The 25,203-nt window shown below is 41.2% G+C and overlaps 1 protein-coding gene across 2 annotated transcripts in view; it reads left to right on the top strand.

The window, feature by feature from the left end:
• Positions 1-25,203, top strand: part of PIK3R3 (phosphoinositide-3-kinase regulatory subunit 3) — a 148,218-nt gene that overhangs the window by 75,320 nt on the left and 47,695 nt on the right. For both annotated transcript variants that reach the window (XM_062191233.1, XM_062191231.1), the window contains exons 4-6: positions 962-1,060; positions 20,166-20,346; positions 20,751-20,876. In XM_062191233.1, the coding sequence (XP_062047217.1) occupies positions 962-1,060; positions 20,166-20,346; positions 20,751-20,876 (406 nt within the window). The remainder of the gene's footprint in view (positions 1-961; positions 1,061-20,165; positions 20,347-20,750; positions 20,877-25,203) is intronic.

Genomic DNA, 25,203 nt, shown 5'->3' with positions numbered 1-25,203 from the left:
CTGAGAGTCAACCGGCACCCATACGAAATGCAGGCCTCACAGGTGGTGATTTTACCCTATGCCACAATGCTGGTCCCTGTTAAAAATGTTGTAATGTCCTACTCATTTTCATGTAAAAGTTACCATTTCAAGAATTATGTGTGGGAACATTTTAAAAGTGTCTAAAGTTCCTCCTTTGAAGAAAATAACAAGAATATTACTTTTTTTAAAAAAAGATTTTATTTATTTATTTGAGAGGTAGAGTTACAGACAGTGAGAGGGACATAGAGAAAGGTCTTCCTTCCTTTGGTTCACTCCCCAAATGGCTGCAACGGCTGGAGCTGTGCTGAGCTGAAGCCAGGAGCCAGGAGCTTCTTCCTGTTCTCCCATGCGGGTGCAGGGGCCCAAGTACTCAGGCCATCCTCCACTGCCTTCTCAGGCCATAGCAGAGAGCTGGATCGGAAGAGAAGCAGCCAGGACCAGAACCGGCACCCATATGGGATGCCAGCACTGCAGGCAGAGGATTAAGCTACTGCACCATGGTTCCAGCTCTGGATGTACTACTTTTTTTTTTTTTTGATGTATTACTTTTAATACTATATTAGGGATTGGATGGATTTTTGGATAAATGAAACTTATGTGTTTAGGATAGTTACATGTGTTTAGAATAAAAGATTCCTATAGGTACTTAAATTTTTTATCTTTCTTTCTCTATAACTATGGTTCTAAAATCCTTGCATGCATAAAAATCAGTTGAGGGTGGATCCTAGGAATCTTCATTTAACAACTACCCTAAGTGGTTTTGATGCAGACTCTTCACACAATTCACTTCACACAACTCACTTTGAAATACAGGAATATTGGATTTGCTTTTTGGGTAAAATGTGGTTTTGGTTATTACCTTCCAACTAATCTGAGTAATAACATATGAAGACAACCAGTGCTTACCATTTTTCATATTTCCTATAATTTTGTTCTTCAGAGAGGAGGTAAATGACAAATTACGGGACATGCCAGATGGTACCTTCTTGGTCCGAGATGCCTCAACAAAGATGCAGGGGGATTATACTTTAACATTGCGGTAAGTAATCACATACTTTTCAGTTGTTTGGCTTTTTTTTTTTTTTTTTGGTATCTTTTTTTCTATACATTAAATGCTGAAATATCTTATATAAAATGACAATTATTTTTGTGTAACAGTAAATTGAAAGGCTAACATCCCTGAATGTAAGAGTGTAAGAAGTATATGGTTAGCCTTCTAAATGAAGTATGAGTCATAGGCACAGCCTAAAGTTTTGGATGAATCTATACCTCTAATAACTCTATTATTTTCCTTGATATAGACTTCAGAAAGTACAACTTAGTAGAATTTTGGCTGATGAGGAAATGTAGAAGGTAAAGCAGTCCTCAATCTGCCACATAACTTCCATGAGGCATGATAGAATCTCTTAAGTGGATGGATGACTTTTTATATCTACAAAGATTGGGATATATATTTTTAAAAGGTTAAGAAAAAGTATGCTAACTATTTTCACATTTATTGTGTTTTAAAATCTGTCTAATTTTTCTGGGAGGCAGAGAGGGGAGAGAGCAAGTGAGCAAAAGAGAAAGAATGAGATCTCATCTGTTGGTTTGTTTCCTGTTCCCCAAGTGCCTGTAACATCTGGGGCTGGGCCAGGACCCAATTACCCAAACCATCACTGCTGCTTCTGAGTCTGCATTAGCAAGAGACTGGATTCAGGAGCCAGAGATGGGTATTGAACCCAGGTACCCCCACATTGGATGTGGGCATCTTATCCAGCTTTTTTGTTTGTTTGTTTTGTTCAATGTTTATTTATTTTTATCTATTTGAAAAGCAGGGAGAGAGAAAGAGACAGACAATCCGTGTTTCCCATGTGAGTGGTAGGACGCCAAGTACTTGAGCCATTAGCTCCTGCCTCCAGAATGTATTAGCAGGATCAGAAGCAGAACAGCTGGAACTTCAACAGGCACTTCAATATGAGAGGCAGACATCCCAAGTGATGGCTTAATCACTGTGCCACTATGCCTGCCCCTTAAATGGTAGGCTAAATGCACCCCCTCCTTAATTTTAATGATTAGAATAACCTAATTACAATAAAGTCTTTTGACTTTTTTATTAAAGATACTGAGGGGCCAATGTTGTGGCATAGTGGGTAAAGATGCCCATATCCCATATGGATACCAGTTCATGTCTTGGCTACACCACTTCCCATTCACCTTCCTGCTAATGACCTGGGAAAAGAAATGGAAGGTGGCCCAAGTGATTGGGCCCCTGCTCCCAATGTGGGAGACATGGAAGAAGCTCCTGGCTTCTACCTCGCTCAGTACTGGCTAATGGTGGCAATTTGGGGAGTGAAACAGCAGATGGAAGATCTCTCTGTCTTTGTTTCTCCCTCTTTCTCTTTGTAACTCTTTGAAATAAAAAGAAAAAAGGGACTAGTGAGAAAAAAATGATAATAGCAATAATAACAACTGCTAACTCTCTTGTACTAGGCACTTTATATGCAATATATCTTATTCCTCACAACAACTGTGCAAAGGCCAGCGCCGCGGCTCACTTGGCTAATCCTCCGCCTGCGGTGCCAGCACCCCAGGTTCTAGTCCCAGTTGTTGCGCCGGATTCTGTCCTGGTTGCTCCTCTTCCAGGCCAGCTCTCTGCTGTGGCCCGGGAAGGCAGTGGAGGATGGCCCAAGTGCTTGGGCGCTGCACCCGCATGGGAGACCAGGAGGAAGCACCTGGCTCCTGGCTTTGGGTTGGTGTAGCGCGCCGGCCGTAGCGGCCATTTAAGGGTGAACCAACGGCAAAGGAAGACCTTTCTCTCTGTCTCTCTCTCTCTCACTGCTTAACTCTGCCTGTCAAAAAATAAATAAATAAATAAATAAATAAATAAATAAAACAACTGTGCAAAGTAGATATTATTATTCCCATTTAATAGACGATGTAAGGGAGGCTTAACATGGCCAAAGAACTAGCCTAAAGACAGGTAACTAGGAAGTGGTAAAGGAAGGGCTTAAATTCATATTCTTCTGGCTTCTTATTGCATTTCCACTGTCTTTGGGAAAAGTATTGCCATATTTTTTGCTAGAAGTTTGAAGATACGATGTTAGTTCCTGGTAAAGACATTAAGAAGTTAATACTGTAGCACTTGAATTTGTTGAGGAATTATTAGTGTTCTACAGTGGTTCATTGAACACAATTGTTTTTTTCCATTCCAGTCAGGCTCTGTCTCTACCACTCTCCTGGGACTGCTAAGCCAATAGCCACTTCTCCCTTCTTACCTTACTTGACCTCTTAGCAGCATTAGTCATAGGCTCTTCTTCCTAGAAACAGTTTATTGTCTTAGCTGTTATGACATCACAATCTCCTGATTTTCTTCCTATCTCTAGGCCACTCTTTTGCTCAATATCTAAATGTTAAACGTTCCAGGGCTCACTTTGGGCCTTCTTTTTTGTTTTAATTCTCCCAAGGTGAGCTTGTCCTATTCCTTGGCTTTACCATACAACTTTGTGGTGTTGATTCATAAGCCTCATCTCCAAGTCTGACCTTCAGAACTCCAAATACACATATACAGTTGCCTATTTGATCTTACCACTTAGATAACTAAGGTGTTATGGTTTGAATATTAGTTTGGTTTTCACCCAAGGGCCCATGTGTTAATAGTCTTAGTTCCCAAAGTCTTATGTTGATGGTTCTAGAGGATGCTTTAATTCAGTTATGGCTCAGAGATGGGACCTATGGGAGATGATCAGATTGGATTAAGTTGGTAGGGTCTGGCCCCGTGATGAAATAAATCATGGTGGATTCATAAGGAGAAATATAGACATATATAGTCTCATTTTTGTTTTTTTTTAAATATTCATTTATTTATTTGAAAGAATTACACAGAGAAGGAGAGGCAGAGAGAGAGAGATCTTTCATCCGCTGGTTCACTCCCCAGATGACCGCAATGGCCAGAGCTGCGCTGATCCGAAGCCGGGAGCCAGGAGCTTCTTCCCAGTATCCCATGTGGGTACAGGGGCCCAAGGACTTGGGCCATCTTCCACTGCTCTCCCAGGCCATAGCAGAGAGCTGGGGAAGTGGAGCAGCTGGGACTTGAACTGGCACCCATATGGGATGCCGGCACTGCAGGTGGCAGCTTTACCTACTACGCCACAGTACTGGCTCCAGATATACTCTCCTTGCCATGTGATACTCTGGGTTACCTCATGACTTCCTAGCAAGAATACAGTTTCCAGATGCCAGACCAATGAGATCACCTAGTTTTGGACTGTGAATCTCCAAAACCAAGAGCTGAAATAGCAGTGAGTGCCTGGTGAAGTGGTTGACACTGCTTCACGGCCTGCATCCTATATTGGAGTGCCTGGATTCAAGTCCCAACCCCACTTCCAATTCTAATTTTCTGCTAATGCACACCCTGAGAAGCAGCAGGTAATGGCTCAACTACCTAGGTCTCTGCTACTCATGTAGGAGGCTCAGATTGGGTTTTAGGGTTCTGGCTTTGGTCTGGTCCAATCCTGGCTGTTATAGGCAATTGAGGAATGAACCAGTGGATGGAAGATCTCTCTTTGTCTGACTCTCTCTCTGCTTTCAAATAAATAATAAAAATAAATAACAATTTTAAAATGCAAAAATAAACTTATTTTCTTTATATGTAGCTTATCTTAAATATCTCATTGTAGTAATGAAAAGCTAACTGGCAGGCTGGCGCTGCTGCTCACTAGGCTAATCCTCCACCTGCGGTGCCGGCACCCCAGGTTCTAGTCTCAGTTGTTGTGCTGGATTCTGTCCCGGTTGCCCCTCTTCCAGGCCAGCTCTCTGCTGTGGCCCAGGAAGGCAGTGGAGGATGGCCCAAGTCCTTGGGCCCTGCACCCGCATGGGAGACCAGGAGGAAGCACCTGGCTCCTGGCTTTGGGTTGGTGCAGCGCACCGGCCGTAGCAGCCATTTGGGGGTGAACCAACGGAAAAAGGAAGACCTTTCTCTCTCTCTCACTCACTGTCTAACTCTGCCTGTCACAAAAAAAAAAAAAAAAAAAAAGCTAACTGGCAAATAAGGAATACACTAATTTTTAACATGATGAAGCAGAATTCTTGATTTCTAACTCAACTTCTCATGTCCAAACTGTTTCTCTTCTTAACACAATGGTTATTAAGACACTGCTTGGAATACCCACATCCCATATCAGAGTGCCTGGGTATAAGCCCTGGCTCTGCTCCTAATTCCAGCTTCCTGCCGATGTGTACTCTGGGAGACAGCAGTTAACCTTTCCAGTGGTTGGGTTCCACCTGGCCTGGCCCTGGCTGTCTTGGGTAGTGAATTGCAGATACGAGATTTGTTTGTTTTTCTATCTTTCAAATAAATTACATAAATATATAAAATATTAAAAAGGAAAAATAGCAGTTTATTTTTATTCATCACAAGTCTCTTTTCCTCTCTTTACCTCACTCTCACATCTATTTCATCAGAAAGCAAGTCCTGCTGAATTTACCTGCAAATCTATATTCAAAATTTTTTCTCATCTTCTTTCTCTACTTCTTTATCATCCAAGCCTAAGCTTGTATCATTTTGCCTGATCTTTGCAGTCACCTCCAAAAAAGCCTCCCAGTGTCTCCCAATTTTGATCTTGCCTACTCCTGTTGATCATATTTATTGTACAACAGGGTAATAATTTTTTTAAAGATTTATTTATTTTATTTGAAAGACTTACAGAGAGGGGAGAGGCAGAGAGAGAGAGAGAGCTCTTCCATCCAATGGTTCACTCCCCAGATGGCCGCAACAGCCAGAGCTGCACCAATCCGAAGCAGCAGCCAGAAGCTTCTTCCAGGTCTCTCACGTTGGTGTAGCGGCCCAAGGACTTGGGCCATCTTTTACTGCTTTCCCAGGCCATAGCAGAGAGCTGGATCGGAAGAAGAGCAGCTAGGACTAGAACCGGCGCCCATATGGGATGTCTGCACTTCCGTCCAGGCTTTTAACCCACTGCGCCACAGCGTCGGCCCCAAGGGTAATCATTTTGAGATAGGAGTGTGATTACCCCCCTTTTTTTTTTTTTTTTAAAGATTTTTTTAATTTGAAAGGTAGAGTTAGAGAGAGAGGGAAGGAGAGAAAGAGAGACATCAGTCTTCCATCTGCTGGTTCACTTCCCAAATAGCCTCAGTGACCAGGGCTGCACCAGGCTGAATCCAGGAGCCAGGAGCCTCTTGCATATCTCCCTCTTGCATACAGGGGCTCAAGCACTTGGGCCACCCTCTGCTGCTTTTCCAGGCTCATAGCAGGGAGCTAGATTGGAAGTGGACCAGTTGGCACTTGTGAACAGGTCTCCATATGGGATGCTGGCAGTCAGGCCATGGCTTAACCCACTGTACCACAGTGCAGGCCCCTATTCCTTTGCTTTAACTCTTTAAGAGTTTCCTAATGAACTTAAGATAAAGAATTTGGATTTTACTCTAACTTAGAAAATTCTATCTAACCTGATCTCTGTCACTTATCTTCATCTCTCTCTCTTTAGAGTTATTTATTTATTCATTGGAAAGGCAGAGTTACAGAGAAGCAGAGGCAGAGATAGAGATAGAGAGATACTTTAATTAACACACAATTATTCTTATTTTATTTATTTATGTTTATTTTTTGACAGGCAGAGTGGACAGTGAGAGAGAGAGAGACAGAGAGAAAGGTCTTCCTTTGCCGTTGTTCACCCTCCAAGGCCACCGTGGCCAGCGCGCTGTGGCCGGCACACGGCACTGATCCGAAGGCAGGAGCCAGGTGCTTCTCCTGGTTTCCCATGTGGGTGCAGGGCCCAAGCACTTGGGCCATCCTCCACTGCACTCCCTGGCCACAGCAGAGAGCTGGCCTGGAAGAGGGGCAACCAGGACAGAATCCGGCTCCCCGACTGGGACTAGAACCCGGTGTGCCGGCGCCGCAAGGCGGAGGATTAGCCAATTGAGCCGTGGCGCCGGCCCAATTATTCTTAGTGTTTAAATTTAACTGAAAAGTGATCCCTATTAAACATAAGAGTGGGAATAAGAGAGGGAGATGTACAGTTTGGCACATGCTTAATAGGTCTTACCCCTAATGGTAGAGGTAGAAACATGCCAGGGGATTCCAATTCAATCTCAAGGTGGCATGTACCAATGCCATCTCACTAGTCCAATTGATCAATTTCAGTTCATAATTGATCATAATGATAAGATTAAGTATCTAAGAGATTACATAAACAAGATTAGTGTCTGCTAATACTAACTGATAGAGCCGGCGCCGTAGCTTAACAGGCTAATCCTCCGCCTTGCGGCGCCGGCACACCGGGTTCTAGTCCCGGTTGGGGCGCCGGATTCTGTCCCGGTTGCCCCTCTTCCAGGCCAGCTCTATGCTGTGGCCCGGGAAGGCAGTGGAGGATGGCCCAAGTCCTTGGGCCCTGCACCCGCATGGGAGACCAGGAGAAGCACCTGGCTCCTGCCTTCGGATCAGCGAGATGCACCAGCCGCAGCGGCCATTGGAGGGTGAACCAACGGCAAAAAGGAAGACCTTTCTCTCTGTCTCTCTCTACTCTCTCACTATCCACTCTGCCTGTCAAAATAAATAAATAAATAAAGATTTAAAAAAAAATACTAACTGAATTAAAAAGGAGAGAATGATCCAGCATGGGAAGCAAGATGCACAGCAGACTCATAGAATGGCAGATGTCCTAAACAGCACTCTGGCCTCAGAATCAGCCCTTAAGGCATCTGGCTAAAAAAAAAGAATCTGGCTAAAAAGCCCATGAGAGTATTTTAGGCATGGAAAGCCAAGACACTCTGGCAAAAACAAAACAAAACAAACAAACAAACAAACAAAAACCCACCTAAATGAAAGATCTCTGTGGAAAGAATTGGCCATCAAAGAAGGAGGTACCTTTCTCTGAAGGTAGGAGAGAACTTCCACTTTGACTATGACCCTATCGGAATAAGATAGAAGTCGGCGAACTCAAGAGGCTTCTATAGCCTTGGTAGCTCATAACAAGAGCCTCAGGTGATTACTGACGTCATAAATAAGAGTGTCAATTGTTAAATTAACAACAGGAGTCACTGTGCGCTTACTCCCCATGTAGGATCTCTGTCCTTAATGTGTCGTACCAGGTGAATTAATGGTATAACTAGTACTCAAACAGTACTTTATACTTTGTTTGTGTGGGTGCAAACTGTTGAAATCTTTACTTAGTATATACTAAATTGATCTTCTGTATATAAAGATAATTGAAAATGAATCTTGATGAAGAATGGGATGGGAGAGGGAGTGGGAGATAGGATGGTTGTGGATGGGAGGGTTGTTATGGGGGGAAAAAGCCGCTATAATCCAAAAGTTGTACTTTGGAAATTTATATTTATTAAATAAAAGTTTTAAAAAAAGAGTATTAAAAAAGAGAGAGAGAGATCTTTCATCTGCTGATTCACTCCCCAAATGGCTGTAACAGCTGGAGCTGGGCCAATCTGAAGCCAGGAAGCCTGAAGCTTCTTCAGGGTCTCCCATGCAGGTGCAGGGGTACAAGCACTTGGGCCATGTTCTACTGCTTTCCCAGGCCATAGTAGAGAGCTGCATTGGAAGTGGAGCAGCTGGGACTCGAACCAGTGCCTATATGGGATGCTGGCACTGCAGGCAGTGGCTTTACCCACTATGCCACAGCGCCGGCACTCTCACTCTTTTTTGACTACATTTAACCACACTGGCCTTTTTTCTCTCATGTGAAGCTTTTTCCTGATTTAGGGACTTTGCACTAACTATTCCATCTACTGGAATATTCTTTCTGATTTTTGTGTGATTGGCTAATTTTTTGTTATTCAGCTTTCTTAAGAAATGCCAGCTCTTCAGGTCTTCCGTAGCCATTCAATCTAAAGTGGCTGTCCAGGGTTGTTTGGGATGCTCACTGTCTATTTTCTTCTCTCTTTGCATCTAGTTCCCTGGCACTGGGGACTTTGTTTAATCGCTGCTCTATACTCATTGTCTACATTAGTGCCTAATGACAGATAGGCATTATATAGTAGATGCCTAATATTTGTTTAATGAAGAATGGGATGGGAGAGGGAGTAGGAGATGGGATGGTTTGCAGGTGGGAGGGTGGTATGGGGGAAGAACCGCTATAATCCAAAAGTTATACTTTTAAAATTTATATTTATTAAATATAAATTTTCTATAATTTTTTAAATTTATTTTTGTTTCAGAGGTAGACAGGGGAGTGACAGAGACAAAGCATTCAGTGTTTACTCCCCCAAATACCCACAGTGGCCAGGACTGGGCTGGGCTGAATTTGGGAGTTGGCAACTCAGTTCAGGTTCCCACATGGGTGACAAGAACCCAAGTGCTTGAACCAACACCTGATGTCCCCTATGGTCTACATTGGCAGGAAGCTGGAGTCAGGAGCTGGAGCTGGGAATTGAACCCAAGCCCTCTGATGTGGGATATAGTCATCTTAACCACTAAGCTCACCCCTGAGTATACTTTTTTTTGTTTTGTTTTAAATTTATTTGTTTAATTTATTTGAAAGGCAGTTAGAGATAGATAGAAATAGAGAGAGGTTTCCCATCTACTGATTTACTTCCCAAATGCCCACAACAGGTGGGGTTGGACCAGGCTGAAGCTGGATCCAGGAACTTAATCCAGGTCTCTCATGTGAGTGCCAGGGACCCAACTACTTGAGCCACCATGTGCTGTCCCCCAGGAAGCTAGAATTAGAAATAGAGCTCGGACTTGAACCCAGGTAGTCTAATATGGGATGGGATGAAGGACATCCTGAGTGGTATCTTGGTATGCCAAATGCCTGCCCCTAAATATGCTTATTTATCTAGAAAATTATTGTTACCATCCTAGGTTGCTATTTTACATCTAGATTTCTAGTTATAGATAACTAAAATCCATGATTATTTATTTATTTATTTTTGACAGGCAGAGTGGACAGTGAGAGAGAGAGACAGAGAGAAAGGTCTTCCTTTGCCATTGGTTCACCCTCCAATGGCCGCCGTGGCAGGTGCGCTGCTGCCGGCGCACCGCGCTGATCTGAAGGCAGGAGCCAGGTGCTTCTCCTGGTCTCCCATGTGGGTGCAGGGCCCAAGCACTTGGGCCATCCTCCACTGCACTCCCTGGCCACAGCAGAGAGCTGGCCTGGAAGAGGGGCAACCAGGACAGAATCCGGTGACCCGACCGGGACTAGAACCCGGTGTGCCGGTGCCACAAGGTGGAGGATTAGCCTATTGAGCCGCGGCGCCGGCCTAAAATCAATGATTATTATATCTTGAAGAAGAGAAAAAGATCCTGCAAAAGTTATATAACTTATGTGAGGTTGCAGTATAGGAAAAAAGTCAAGAGGTTCCAATCACTCTTCCTAGTCTAGGGCCACTCTAAACATTTTGATGCTAGGGTCCCACAGCTAGAATGGTTCTTTAATGTTACCTAGTTCGATTGGATTTCTTTAAAAGTGGGAATTCCTTGAATAGCAGTCTCAGAAAGGGCTGATATTTTAGTGATAGGGAGCTAGCATGTTCTTTTCCTTGCAGTTCATTTTACTGTTGGGCAGCTGTAAAATTTAGAGAATTATCTTTGTACTGAATACTGTGCTAGGTTTGGGTATATGGATATGAATAAGACATGGTTTTATCTCAATCATTTATAATTCAAATGTGTAATGGTGGAACAGGAGAATCACATATAAGAAATCTTCAGAAAGCTTATAGAAAATGAAATGAAAAGTTAAGTTCACTTTGGTCCAGAAATTTTTGAAATACATGCATATTTTTTTGAGAATACCATTTTCCATGAACATTCTGAAGATCCCTCCTACTATGCCCGAGTGCAGCGTCCTAAAGTGTCATATTAGAACTTTCTTAATTTCCACTTTTCCGCAATCCCTTGGAAACCACTGTTCTACTTTTATCTCTACAAGTTTGGTTTGACTATTCTAGGTACCGCATATGAGTAGAATTATCCAGTATCTTGTCTTTTGTGTCTGGTTTATTTTTCTGCATAATGTCTTTAAGGTTTATCCATGTTACAGAATTTCATTCCTATTAAGGCTGAATAATCTATTGTATATATGAGAGTATTTTAAAAAGTTCATGGAACATAGAAATAAAGAATATGTTTATTTTTGTGCAGAATATTTTAAATCCAAACATGCAAGGGTTTTCAAAAATTTCATGAAAAACTGCATGAATTTCACATTTTTTCTGCACCAAAATGTACTTATCTTTTAATTGCATTTTTCATGAACCATTTGAAGTACGTTCATATATACTACATTTTGTTTGCCCATTTTAAAAAAGATTTATTTATTTATTTATTTGGAAGAGTTACAGCAAGAGAAGAAGAAGAAGAAGAAGAGAGAGAGAGAGAGAGAGAGAGAGAATATGTTCTATCACTGGTTTACTCCCTAGATGACCACAATCGCCGGGGCTGGGCCAGGCTGAAGCCAGGAGACTGGAATTTCTTCCAGGTCTCCCACATGGGTGGCAAGGACCCAAGTGATTGGGCCATCCCCACTGGTTTTCTCAGGCTGTCAGCAGGGAGCTGGATTGGAAGTGGAACAGCTGGGACATGAATTGGCACCCATATGGGATGCTGGCACTGCAGGTGGTGGCTTTACCCACTATGCCACAGTGCCAGCCTCTTGCTTGTCCATTCATCAGTTGGCAGACATTGGCAAGAACGTTCTAAAATATGCAACACAAGGTCTGATAATAGTTACTCAGTAAATATTGCATGAAGATGTAATGAATGGGAGAGATATAAAGAGATAATTTTCCAGAGGAAATGATGATTGAACTAGGCCTTCATAATTTTGCTAGGCAGAAAAATTCAGTTTAATAGCTCAGTGTTAGTTACTCAGCAGGGTATCTAACAATTAGTTAAAAACTTCTTTTTTTAAAAAAAGATTTATTTATTTATTTGAAAGGCAGAGTTACAGAGAGGCAGAGAGAGAGAGAGAGAGAGAGAGAGAGAGAGAGAATGAATGAATGAGAGAGAGGTCTTCCATCCAGTGGTCCACTCCCCAGATGGCCGTAATAGCTGGAAGGGGATAGGTTTGAACATGTCGAAACCAGGAAAGAGAGTTACAGAAATAGATTCAGTGGGAACAGAGGTACAGAGGTGAGACATTACAGCTGTGTTTGTGAGATGCAGTCCCATTTAGCTAGAGAGTAAAGTTTGTAAAGAGGAGTAAATGGTAGGGGATAGAAGGTTGGAAAAGGGATCATGTTGTGGAGAGCCTTGAATTCTAAAATTTGGAGTTTGTATTTAATATTATAGGTAGGCAAGAGGAACACTGCACTTTTTTTTTTTCAGCAGGGAAGTCATGACCAAACTGTATTGGGCAGGTACATGTAAAGAGTTAGAAGTCTTTCATGAATTGAGAGCTACAGTCATTTACTTTTTATAGAGAACACACAATGTTCCAGGTACTATTGCAAGAAGAGGAAATGAACAAGACAGACATGCTTTCTCTTCTCTAGTGTTTATATTCTTGGTGTGTGTGTGTGTGTGTGTGTTGGGGGATAGTGTCAGGAAAAGAAAGACAAAAACATAAAAAAAGAATGAGATACTTTCACAGTGTATGGAGTGTTATATAAAGTAGTAAGATAGAGAATGTGGGGAAAGGGAATTTAAAATAGTTTTGAGAAGGAATGCCTCCCTGAGGAAATGACCTTTGAGAACTGAGGGATTAGAAAGAACCTATCAGAAAAGTATTCCAGGGAAAGGGAACAGAAAATGTAAAGACACTAATTTGGAAAGGTTTGGTTCATCTGTGAACCAGAGAATGGTAGGAGATAAAGCTGAAAGTGGCAAGGATCAAAATCACAGGGAACTTAATGAACCATGGAAAGGAATTTAAGTTTTAGTTTTAAGTGCAAAAATAATTGGCAAAGGGTTTTAGAAGGGTAATGACATGATCAGTGATTGAATACAAACTTACCTGGGATAGTGGCCCTTGGAAAGGAGTTGAGGAGCCAATGGGCAATGTGGAGTCAAGAGCAAAATGGATTTGGCAATCGAATAAGTACTGAGGTTGAGGGTGAGTGTAAGGTCATTGTGGTATGATGCTGTTAGGCTTAGAATAAATGTACCATTTTTAGAAATAGGAAAGTCAGTTGCAGTTATTTTATTGGGGAAGAAGAGATAGATAATTTGTAGGTGCTCCAGAATTGACAGGTAAAATATCTATATAGGACATAGCTAGAAAAATAAGTTTAATGCTTAGGAGAGAATATAGGGCCAGAAAAATAGCCCGGCATCATAAGCATGGAGTATCATGGGATTTTAAGGAAAGAGGATATAGAGGAAAAAAGTAAGAGTAGAAGTTGAAGACAAAACTTTTTTAGGGGGTAACTATTTGGAGTTAGGAAGGAGACTGAGGAAAAATAATTTGAAGTTTAAAACAAAGTGCAACGTCACCAAAGTCGGGGAGGATGAAATATGAAGAAGGAAGGGCAGGGGAAAGAAAGCCAGAAGTGGAGGGAGGAGGTGGAGTATGAATTGGGTAAGTCATTGGTGACCTTCAAATGGGAGGAAGGAGATGAAATCAAGCTGCAGAGAGTGGGCAGTGAGAAAGTAGACGTTTTCCAGTTGAAAAACCTTATTTTTAAAATTTGTAAATAGTATTCATTGTGGAAATGTGGATACTTAACACATCTTTAAGTATCTGCACTCGTGAGGCTGGCGTTGTAGTGTAGTGGGTTTGCTTCTACCTGCAATGTCAGCACCCCATATGGGTGCCAGTTTAAGTCCCAGCTGCTCCACTTCTGATCCAGCTTCCTTCTAATGCACCTGGGAAAGCAGCCGAAGATGGCTCAAGTACTTGGGTCCCTGCCACCCATGTTGGAGACCAGGATGGAGTTCTAGGCTCCTGGCTTCAGCCTGGCCCAGCCTCAGCCACTGTGGCCATTTGGGGAGTGAAACAGCAGATGGAAGATTGATCTCTCTGTAACTCTGCCTTTCAATTAATCAAACCAAATCTAAAAAAAAAAAAAAAAAAAATCCCCTCTGCTGGGATTCAAGGAGAAGTATCATGATTCTTCTGTTCATGAAGATGACAGTGTGGGAGAGAGACATATAAGTAAAAATTCATCATTCCTTAATTCCTTTATGTCTTCAGTTCTTTCCTCTGATTAGAGTCCATGCTCCATTATTAAAATTATCCTTGTGAATATATCTTCAACAGACTAGTTCATCTCCCCCACCATTGTAGTTACCTAATTAAATTCCAACACTTGTTAAATTCAACTCTTCATATATTCCTTGCCTGTACCTGGGCGGCTGAATGTGGAGAAAAAACACACTGTGCTCATTTGTCTCACATTAAATTAATGACTACTGACTTCACCTGGGCTCTTAGTACTGCCCAGCTTAACTTCAGCATTTCCACAGTTCATTTGCCCTCTCAGTTTCCTAGATGACAGTTTTATATATTTTTATTTTTTTCTGTAAATTGATAATCCTTCTTTCCTTTGTTTTTTTTTTAAAAAGATTTATTTATTTATTTGAGAGGCAGGGTTATAGGTAGAGAGAGGGAGAGACAAAGAAGGTCTTCTATCTGCTGGTTCACTGTCCAAATGGCCATTGCTGAACTGATCCGAAGCCAGGAATCAAGAGCTTCTTCTGGGTTTCCCACATGGTTGCAGGGACCCAAGCACTTGGGCTGCCTCTTCCACTGCTTTCCCAGGCCATAAGCAGAGAGCTGGATAGGAAGAGGAGCAGCCAGGACATGAACTGGCACCCATATGGAATGTTGGCACTGCATGCGGAGCCTTAACCTACTACACCACAGCACTGGCCCCCTTTTCCTTTTTAATTAAAGAACTGGCTTCTTATTTCACTGAGAATGGGGAAATAGTCAAAAGAGAATCGTCTTGTGCTCCTATTGCCACAGCTATCAACATATTTATGTATTAATGTGAATGTCTGCCTTTTGCCTGTTCAAGTGTATGGAGCATGTCTTTGTCCAAAATCTATGTCTCAAATTATTTATGGATTGGATCCATTCTGTCTCTCTAATCCACTCAAGGATATCACATTAAGAATTATTTTTTCCTCTTGCTTGGATCAGTAATTTTGGGGGTGGGCTTTATGGTGCAGTAGATTGAACTACTGCTTGGGATACCTGCATCCCAAATCACAGAGTGCCTGGTTCATGTCTTGGCTACTGTGTGCTTCTAGTCCAGCTTCCTGCTAATGCAACCAGGAGGCAACAGATGATATCCCAAAGTGCTTGGGCTCCGGCCACACTCAGATGGTGCTCCTAGCTTCTGGCTTTGACCTGACCTAGCCCTGGCTGTTATGGGCCTTTGGGGAGTGAACCTGTAGATGGAAGATCTCTGTGTCTCTTCGTCTCCCTCTTTGTTACTCTACCTTTCAAATAAATAAATCTTTACCAAAAGTCTACTTAAAAAATAATTTTTGAGTTTCTGCTGAGACATTACCATTAGGACGTACTAACTGTATTATCTCTCATTTAACAATAATAAATTTTTTTTTGACAGGCAAAGTGGACAGTGAGAGAGAGAGACAGAGAGAAAGGTCTTCCTTTTCCATTGGTTCACCCCCCAATGGCCACTGTGGCCAGTGCACCACACTGATCCGAAGCCAGGAGCCAGGTGCTTCCTCCTGGTCTCCCATGTGGGTGCAGGGCCCAAGCACTTGGGCCATCCTCTACTGTACTCCCGGACCACAGCAGAGAGCTGGCATGGAAGAGGAGCAACCGGGACAGAATCCAGCGCCCTGACTGGGACTAGAACCTGGTGTGCCGATGCCGCAGGCGGAGGATTAGCCTAGTGAGCCGTGGTGCTGGCTACAATAATAAAATTTAAAAATTCCCTTAGCCACTGTCAGCATTGTAACATAGTGGGTAAAGCTGCCACCTGCGATGTTGGCATCCCATATGGGTGCCAATTTGTGTCCTGGCTGCTCCTCTTCCAATCCAGCTCCCTGCTAATGGCCTGGGAAAAGCAGCAGAGGATGGCTCAAGTGCTTGGGCCCCTGCCACCCAGATGGGAGACCTGGAAGAAGCTCCTGGATCCTGGCTTTGGCCTGGCCCAACATGGTCTTCTGTGGCCATCTGGGGAGTGAACCAGTGGATGAAAAGATCTCTCTCCTTCTTTCTCCCTCTCTCTTTGTCTCTCCTTCTCTCTGTAACTCTGACTTTCAAATAAATAATTAAATCTTTTTAAAAAGATTTTTATTTTTTATTTATATTTGAAAGGCAGATTTACAGAGAGAGAGAGAGAGAGAGAGAGAGAGAGAGAGGTCTTCCATCTGTTGGTTCACTCCCCAAATAGCTGCAATGGCAGGAGCCAGGAGCTTCTTTGGGTCTCCCACACAGGTGAGGGGCCCAAGGGCTTGGGCCATCTGCTGCTGCTCTCCCAGGCCATAGCAGAGAGCTGGATCAAAAGTGGAGCAGCCAGGACTCAAACCAGTGCCTATATGGGATGCCGGCACTGCAGGCAGCGGCTTTACCTGCTACACCACAGTGCTGGCCCCATAAGTAAATCTTTTAAAAAAACAATTCCCTCAGCCATAGGCTCTAATTTATAGCAATATTTCTTGATAATTGTCTATGAATATTTCTTCTTTCTTTTCTTTTATTGAATCCATTCAGTTAGGCTTCCATCTTTATCATTACACTGAAACCATTAAACAGGGTCACTTAGTGATGCCTATTTTGGTAAATCCAATGATCATGAGATACTGTTGATAATTTTCTCTTTGTTGAAATGCTGCTTTAATAATTGGTTTTTAAGATATCATTTGTTGGAGCCAGTGCTGTGGCATAGCAGGTAAAGCTGCTGCCAGCAGTGCTGGCATCTCATATGGGTGCCAGTTCAAGTCCTGGCTGCTCCTCTTTTGATCCAGCTCTCTGCTATGGCCCGGTAAAGCAGTAGGAGATGGCTCAAGTCCTTGGGCCCCTGCACCCACATGGGAGACCCAGAGGAAGCTGCTCCTGGCTCCTGGCTTTGGTTCGGTGCAGCTCTGGCTGTTGCGGCCATCTGGGGAGTGAACCAGCAGATGGAAGACCTCTCTCTGTCTGCCTTTCCTTCTCTCTCTATGCAACTCTTTCAAAGAAATAAATACATCTTTAAGAAAAAAAAAAGATATCACTTGTTTAGTTCTCCTCCTATTTCTTTCTTTTCTTTTTTCAGATTTATTTATTTATTTGAAAGGTAGAGTTATGCAGAGAGAGAGAGAGACAGAGACAGAGAGACAGAGACAGAGAGACAGAGAGAAAGTCTTCTTCCACTTGTTCACTCTCAAAAGGCCACAATGGCCAGAGCGGGGCCAATTGAAGCCAGGAGTCAGGAACTTCTTCCAGGTTTCCCATGTAGGTGCAGGGGCCCAAGCACTTGGGCCAAGTTCTACTACTTTCCCAGGCCATGGTAGAGAGCTGGATTGGAAGAGGAGCAGCCGGGACTCAAACCTGTACCTGTATGAGATCCAGCACTGCAGTCAGCAGCATACCCTCTCCTCACAGCACCAGCTCCTAATTCTTACTTTCTGGGAGTGGGTGTTCAGCATAGCAGTTAGCATGCTTACATTGGGGCCAGTGCTGTGGCATAGTGGGTTAAGCTGTTGCCTGAAGCGCCAGCATCCCGTATGGGCGCCAATTCAAGTACTGGCTGTTCCATGTCCAGTCCAGCTCTCTGCTAATGTGCCTGAGAAAGGAAAGCAGCGGAAGATCGCCCAAGTACTTGGCCCCTGCACCAATGTGGGAGGCCCAGAAGAAGCACCTGGCTCCTGGCTTCAGACTGACCTAGCTCCAGCAGTTGTGGCCATTTGGAAGATCTCTCTCTATATATTTCTCTCTCTCTCTCTTTCTGTAATTCTGCCTTTCAAATAAACAAATAAATCTTTAAAAGAAAAAAAAAAAAAGATGCTCACATTCCACATTGGAGGGCCAGGTGTGATTCCTGGCTCTGGCTCCTGACTCTAGTTTTCTGCCACTGCAGACTCTGGGAGGCAGCAGTGATGGTTTGAGTAACTGGTTCTTGCAACCCAGTGGGAAACCTGGATTGTGTTCCTGGCCCTAGTCCAGCTCTGCCTGTAGTGGACATTTGGGACGTATAGCAGCAGATGGAATTTCTTTCTCTCTGTTTCTGTCTCTCTTTTTGCATCTTAAATAAAATAAATATTGACATTCTAAGCATCGTTTAATTTAAATCAGTCCATGGGTTCAAACCTATTGTGTTTGACCTTTCACAAATCCCTGTGCCTGATTTATCATATACAATAGTGTGACATAAGGAAAAAGGAAAGCATTATTTTTCTCCTCTAAATCTGCATGCTGCAATGCTGCTATGAAGAGTTGAATGGGGATGGCACCATATTTTGCTATGATACAGTGAAGTAACTTTTCAGATTATAAGTTATGGGAACAGGGCTGGCACTTTGGTCTGGGAAAGCATTAGAGATAGCTCAAGTCCTTGGTCCCCTGCACCTGCGTGGGAGACCCGAAAGAAGCTCCTGGCTCCTGGCTCCAGATCAGCACAGTTCTGGCTGTTGTGGCCAGCTGGGGAGTAAACCAGTGGATGGAAGACCTCTCTCTTTTTCTCTCTCTCTCTCTTCTCTCTGTGTGTAGCTCTGACTTCCAAATAAATAAAAAGTCTTTAAAAAAAAATAACTTACAGGACCTACAAAACACTGCCATTTTATTTATTTATTTTTAAAGTTGTATTTATTTATTTTATTTAAAATCAGAATTATGGGAAGGGAGAGGGAGGGATGAAAGGAGGGAGAGAGAAAAAGAGAGAGAGAGGTCTTCCAGTCACTGGTTCGTTTCCCAAATGGCCGCAGTGGCTAGGGCTGGGCCAGGCAGAAGCCAGGAGCCAGGAGCTTCATCCAGGTCTGCCATGTGGGTACAGTGACCCAAAGACTTGGGTCATCCTCCACTGCTTTCCTAGGCACATTAACAAGGAGCTGGATCAGAAGTGGAGCAGCTAGAACTTGAACCATTGCCCATATGGGATGCTGGCTGGCTCTGCAGATGGTGGCTTAATCCACTATACCACAATGCTGTCTCCCATTTTATTTATTTTCTAAAAAGGTTGACTTTCATTTGCTTGAAAGGCAGGGCAAGAGAGAGAGAAAGAGAGAGAAAGAGATTTCTTCATCTGCTGGTTCAACTCCCCAAATGCCTGCAACAGCCAGGGTTAGGACAGGCCAAAGCCGGGATCCTGGGACTCAATCCACGTCTCTCCCATGGGTGGCAGGTTTAATTTAAATCATGGTGCATGGGTGGCCCAAGCACTTGAGCTGTCATCTACTGCCTCCCAGGATGCATTAGCGGGAAGCTGAATCAGGGACAGAGTAGCTGGGACTACAACTGAAACTCTAGTATGGGATATGGGTATCCCAAGTGTCAGCTTAATTTACTGAGCTACAATGCCTGCCCCAACATTACTATTTTAAATTTTGTTTGTAAATTGTCTTTTAAGGGACCATTTGGATATAATTCAGTAAACAAAGTTGATCTGAGCTGTTCAAGCATTAAATTACTCCCATCTAATATACATAGCTCTTCAAAAGCTATGCTTCCTAAAACAGTTGAATGAGTTCATTTACCAGTTGTAATGACTTAAATAGTGATTTCTGAGAATATGAGCAAGTGTAAGGGACAAAATAATATATAAGATGCTAGATTAGTTACCATGTTATAAATTGAAGAATTTAATTATGTTTATGTATTAACAATAAAATCAAGAGTGTGATGGTGATTATATGATGAATGTTTATCATCCCTTTCATATCAGGATGGCTGCTGCTCCCCTCCTCCCAAGACGTACAACCACATAGTTTAGTCCTAAAGAGATTATCTCTGTTCTCCCTGAAAAAATATTTGTAGAATTTAAATTGGAAAGTTCATTCAGAAAATAAACATAAGATAGTTTACTTCTTTTTTTCTAAATGTATTTATTTTTTGCTAAATTTGTTGATGCTGATTGATGTGTAGATATGTTGACCTTTAATAACCAAACAAATGAAGTAAGTGTGAAAATAGCATAATACACACATAATTATATATGTCCTTTTACCCCTTCTGGCTTCATTAGTATAGTAAAACCTTTTTTAATTATGTGATACCAACCTTTTAAATCTCCATTTCAGAATAATACTTCAGGACAATTTTGGGGAGAAAAATCTACAGTTGTTGTCTTGTTGTTCACAGGAAGGGAGGCAATAATAAGTTAATAAAGATCTATCATCGGGATGGTAAATATGGCTTTTCTGATCCTCTGACATTTAATTCTGTTGTGGAGCTCATTAACCACTATCATCATGAATCTCTTGCTCAGTACAATCCCAAACTTGACGTGAAGCTAATGTACCCAGTATCCAGATACCAACAGGTATGATTATGGGAGTTCTTGATAGCTGCTCAGCAAGTCATTATTTAACAACAACATCATTTGATTCTATTTGCCAGGCTTATCTGTTTTTTTTTTTTTTAATCGAGTTGTAAAAAATTTCCTACTTAAGATTTTAAATGTTTTTGGAACTTTTGAGGCTACCATTCTGTAACAGTTTTTTGCATGTATTTAACTTCATATAAAAATGCTTCTCTTTTATGTTTCCCATTTAAATCTCATTTCTTAATTTTAAAATTTTTAATTATTTTAATGTGATTTAAATGCTGATGTTAGTGTTAAAAAGGATTTTGTACTGTTGCATGCTTAATAATAATAAAATTATCAGTTTTGGAAAAACATCAGAATTGTTAACATTTTATATTTTTTTCATTTTGCCTGTATAGGATCAATTGGTAAAAGAAGACAACATTGATGCAGTAGGTAAAAAACTACAAGAGTACCACTCTCAGTATCAGGAAAAGAGTAAGGAATATGATAGATTATATGAAGAATATACCAGAACATCCCAGGTTAGTATATTTGTATTTGGGCTCATAAGTATGCAATGCTATAGTTACCTTATATTTTCTATAATTCACTTGATGACCTTTAGCTGTCTTAATATGAGGGTACTTCAGAAAGTTTGTTGCTGGGTTGGTGTTGTGGCTCAGCTGGTTAAGCTGCTGCCTGTGATACTGGCATCCCATGTCAGCGTTCTGGTTCTTGTCCCTGCTGCTCTGCTTCTGCTCCAGCTCCCTGCTAATGCACGGCAAAGCAGTGGGAGAAGCCCAAGTACTTGGGCCCTGCCACCCATGTAGAAGACCCTGATGGAGTTCCAGACTACTGGCTTCACCTGGTTTAGCCCTGACCATTGTGACCATTTGGAAAATGGACCAGCAGATGGGAGATCTCTCTCTCTCTTTCCATCTCTCCCTCTCTCTGTCACTCTGCCTTTCAAATAAATAAAAGAAAAAAAGTTTGTTTATAATTGGAAAAAAAGATAAATTTATTTTGATACAAAGAATTGAAATCCGTGCATAGTTTTTTATATATGTATTGTCCACTTACTTTTTTTTAAAAGATTTCATTTTTATTTATTTGAAAGAGTTACAGAGATAGGTAGAGACAGAGAGAGGTGTTCCATCCGCTGGTTCACTCCCCAGATGGCCGCAACAGTCAGAGCTGCACCGATCTGAAGTCAGGAGCCAGGAGCTTCTTCCAGGTCTCCCATGTGGCTGCAGGGGCCCAAGGACTTGGGCCATCTTTTACTGCTTTCCCAGGCCACAGCAGAGAGCTAGGTGCTTCAGGCCAGGGCTTTAACCCTCTGTGCCACAGTGCTGGCCCCGTCCATTTATTTTTGAAGATCCTCCAAAAACATGAATTTTATAAGCTCATCTTTTAATTTTGTTTCCCTGAACTTTTTTTTTTGTAATAACAGCACAAAATTTATTCAAACATCATAACTACTCGTTTCAATAATTTCTTTTCCCATGTATTCTATTAAAATGTCAAATAAACAAATTTATAATTTGACTTTTGTTTATCTTTCCTTTGCTTTATTCCAAATGATGGTCCTCCAAATGATAAAAACAAAAACAAACAGCAAACTATTAGAAAAAAATCACAGAAGCAGAAGTAACTGCTCTAGAAAACATACAAAATTATTCAGAGCACAGAAGTTGGTGTACAGAGCTGGGTTTGAATTCTGGCTTTAACAGCTCTAATTAAGGCAATCTTGGACAGACTATTTTACTTTTTTCAGTGCCAATTTTCTTATCTATTAAACAGGAATATTTCATGGAAGATTTATGTGAACTGAATAACAATACATGTACAGCACTTGGTTTTTGACATTAAATAAGTACTCAGTAAATGAAGGTTATAATTTTCAGCAATAAAGTTGATATTTCAGTTTCTTGGTCAAAAACAACCTAATTAATGTAATAATTTTTTTAGAGATTTTTTATTTGTTTATTTGAGAGGTAGAGTTACAGACAGTGAGAGACACAGAGAAAGGTCTTCCTTCCATTGGTTCAGTCCCCAAATGGACGCAATGGCCAGATCTGTGCCAATCTGAAGCCAGGAGCCAGTAGCTTCTTCCTGGTCTCCCATGTGAGTGCAGGGGCCCAAGCACTTGGGCCATCTTCTATTGCTTTCCCAGGCCACAGCAGAGAGCTGGATTGGAAGAGGAGCAGCCGGGACTAGAACCAGCGCCCATATGGGATGCACAGGTGCCACAGGCGGAGGATTAACCTACTGTGCCATGGCGCTGGCCCCAATTAATGTGATAATTTTTAAAAAATACTCTTACTTAACACACAATTATTCTCAGGTGTTTAAATTTTAACTGAAAAGTGATCCCTATCAAACACAAGAGTGGGAATAAGAGAGGGAGGAGATGTACAACTTGGGCCATGCTCAATCGGACTTGCCCAAAATGGGGGCACTTTTAAAAGTACCCTGCCTTATATCTTAAACACCTTTTTGAGATTTTGTTCATGCGATTCACCCATTCATAAATCAGTTTTTTTGATTAATGAGATGGTTTATATCAGTATTAGCTGATTGCAAGTGACAAAAATAACAAAAGCTTCAGGCAGAAATTTTCTTTTTTTTTTTTTCATGTATTTATAGGTGGTATGGAGGTATTATGGCAACTCCAATCATTAGGACTTCAGGCTTCTTCCACCTTGTTGCCTTGTGTAGAAGTTGACTTATTGTAAGGTCAGCCATCACAAGCAAACAAGAAGGAAGAACAGGAAGGAGAAAGAAAGGTTTCCTATTTTTAAGGCGACTTCCTTGAAGGAGCACACACTGCTTTCATGGTTAGAACTTAGTCATATGGTCAGACTTATCTATAGAGGAGGTTGAGAAATCAAGTCTCAGACTTGATTGGGTGTGTGTAACTAACATTTGGAGATTTATTGAGGAAGAAAAAGCAATTGAATAGAGTTGTGGGGACACCTAGACTAGTCTAAACCACGTAATTTCTATATGATTCTTTAATAACCAGTAATAATTATTTTATCATATTTTTATAAGAACAAAATTCTATTAAATAATCTATTTCTTTTCTTAACAAATCCTTACTCCATATTTTGTTACTGTTTTCTTTTTTTTAGCTAGACTTGGATTGGCTTAATTTGCCCTAAGTTGTTATTTAGTTCATAAAAAGTGTTGGGAATTTTGATGAAGTCTTCAGGGAAGTTTATCATGTGTAATATTTAGGTTAGTACTGGCCTAAGAATATTATCACTCATATTTCTCATGAATCATTGTCTTGAAACACAAGTTATTACTTTGAACATCAAATTATTTATAGAAGCATTAGTTCATGTTGATTCTACTAAATTGAATTCCAAGTGAATTCTCACTGCAAAAGCACTGAACTTTTTTAGTGTCTGTTTTTTTTTTCATTTATTGATTTCTGAATTTATTATGTCCTTTATTCTACTTTCTTTCTGTTTAACTTGCTTTTTTAAGCTTGCTCATGTGGGAGCTTTTATTCATTGGTTTAAAAACTGTTATTTTAGAAAATAAGCATTTAAAGCTATAAATTTTGCTCTAAGCAATGCTTTAGGTATGTCCCTCAAATTTTGTTATACTATATTTTCATTTTCATTCAGTTGTAAATATATTCTTATTTTCTTTTGTATTTCCTTTTTGGTCCATATGTTATTTACTTGCTTAGTTTTAAAGATTTATTTATTTTATTGAATTTGAAAGCCTGAGAGAGAGAGCTCTTCCATCCACTGATTTACTCCCCAGAAACCCATAGCAGCTGATATAGGATGTGAGCATCCCAAATGGCATCCTTTATTTATTTATTTATGATTTACTTATTTACTTGAAAGGCAGAGCTACAGAGAGGCAGAGGCAGAGGCAGACATGGAGAGGTCTTCTATCCAGTGGTTCACTCCCCAAATGGTCGCAGTGAATCCTGGCTATCCAGAGCCAGGAGCCCAGAGCTTCTTTCAGGTCTCTCACATGGATGCCGTGTTCCAAGAACTTGGGCCATCCTCTGCTGCTTTCCCAGGCACATTAGCAGAGAGCTGGATCGGATATGGAGCAGCCGGGACTCGAACCGGTGCCCACATGGGATGCCTGCCCTGCAGGCAGCAGCTTTACCTGCTATGCCACAGCACTGCCCCCACCATGGCATCTTAACTACTGTGCCAAATGCCTACCTCTTTTATTTATTTATCTTTCATTTATTTAATTTTATTTGAAAGAGTGTGAGAGAGTGCCATGTGTAATGTAATTTCTAGAAATTTGGGACTCTTAGATAACTTATTTATTTCTAATTTAATTTATTGTAAGTGAACATATTCATTAATGTTACAGTGTTTTGAAATTTATTGACTTATTTCATGACCTAGCATATGCCTATCTTTTGTGTATTCTGCAATTGGCATAGTGTGCTATAAATTTCAATTAGGTCAAAGTAATTGGCAATATTATTCAGATATCCTGTAGTTTCACTGATTTATTAATTGTTCTGTCAGTTATTGAGAAGGATTCTTAAAATCTTTATTTTAGTTATGTCGGTTTTTGCTTTACTCATATTGAAATTCTATTATTATTAGGTATTTATACATTTTTGGTAAGTTTACCAATATGAAATAATCTTTTTATATCTGATGATTCTCCTGTCTTGAAATTTACCTTGATATGTGCCCACCAGCTCTCATATGCTGATTTTTTGCATGATATATATTTTTCTGATCTTTACTTTCAGTCTACTGTGTGCATCTCTTATAGACAGCTTATAATTGAGTCTGATTTTTAACAAAAATCCAGCCTGACAATCTTTGCCTTTTTGTTGCAGTGTACAATGTGTTTGTACTCATATTTCTT

Source organism: Lepus europaeus, chromosome 5, assembly GCF_033115175.1.
Source record: "Lepus europaeus isolate LE1 chromosome 5, mLepTim1.pri, whole genome shotgun sequence".
Classification (NCBI taxonomy): domain Eukaryota; kingdom Metazoa; phylum Chordata; class Mammalia; order Lagomorpha; family Leporidae; genus Lepus; species Lepus europaeus.
Note: the sequence above shows the minus strand (reverse complement) of the source record. Positions and strands in the feature narration are given on the sequence as shown.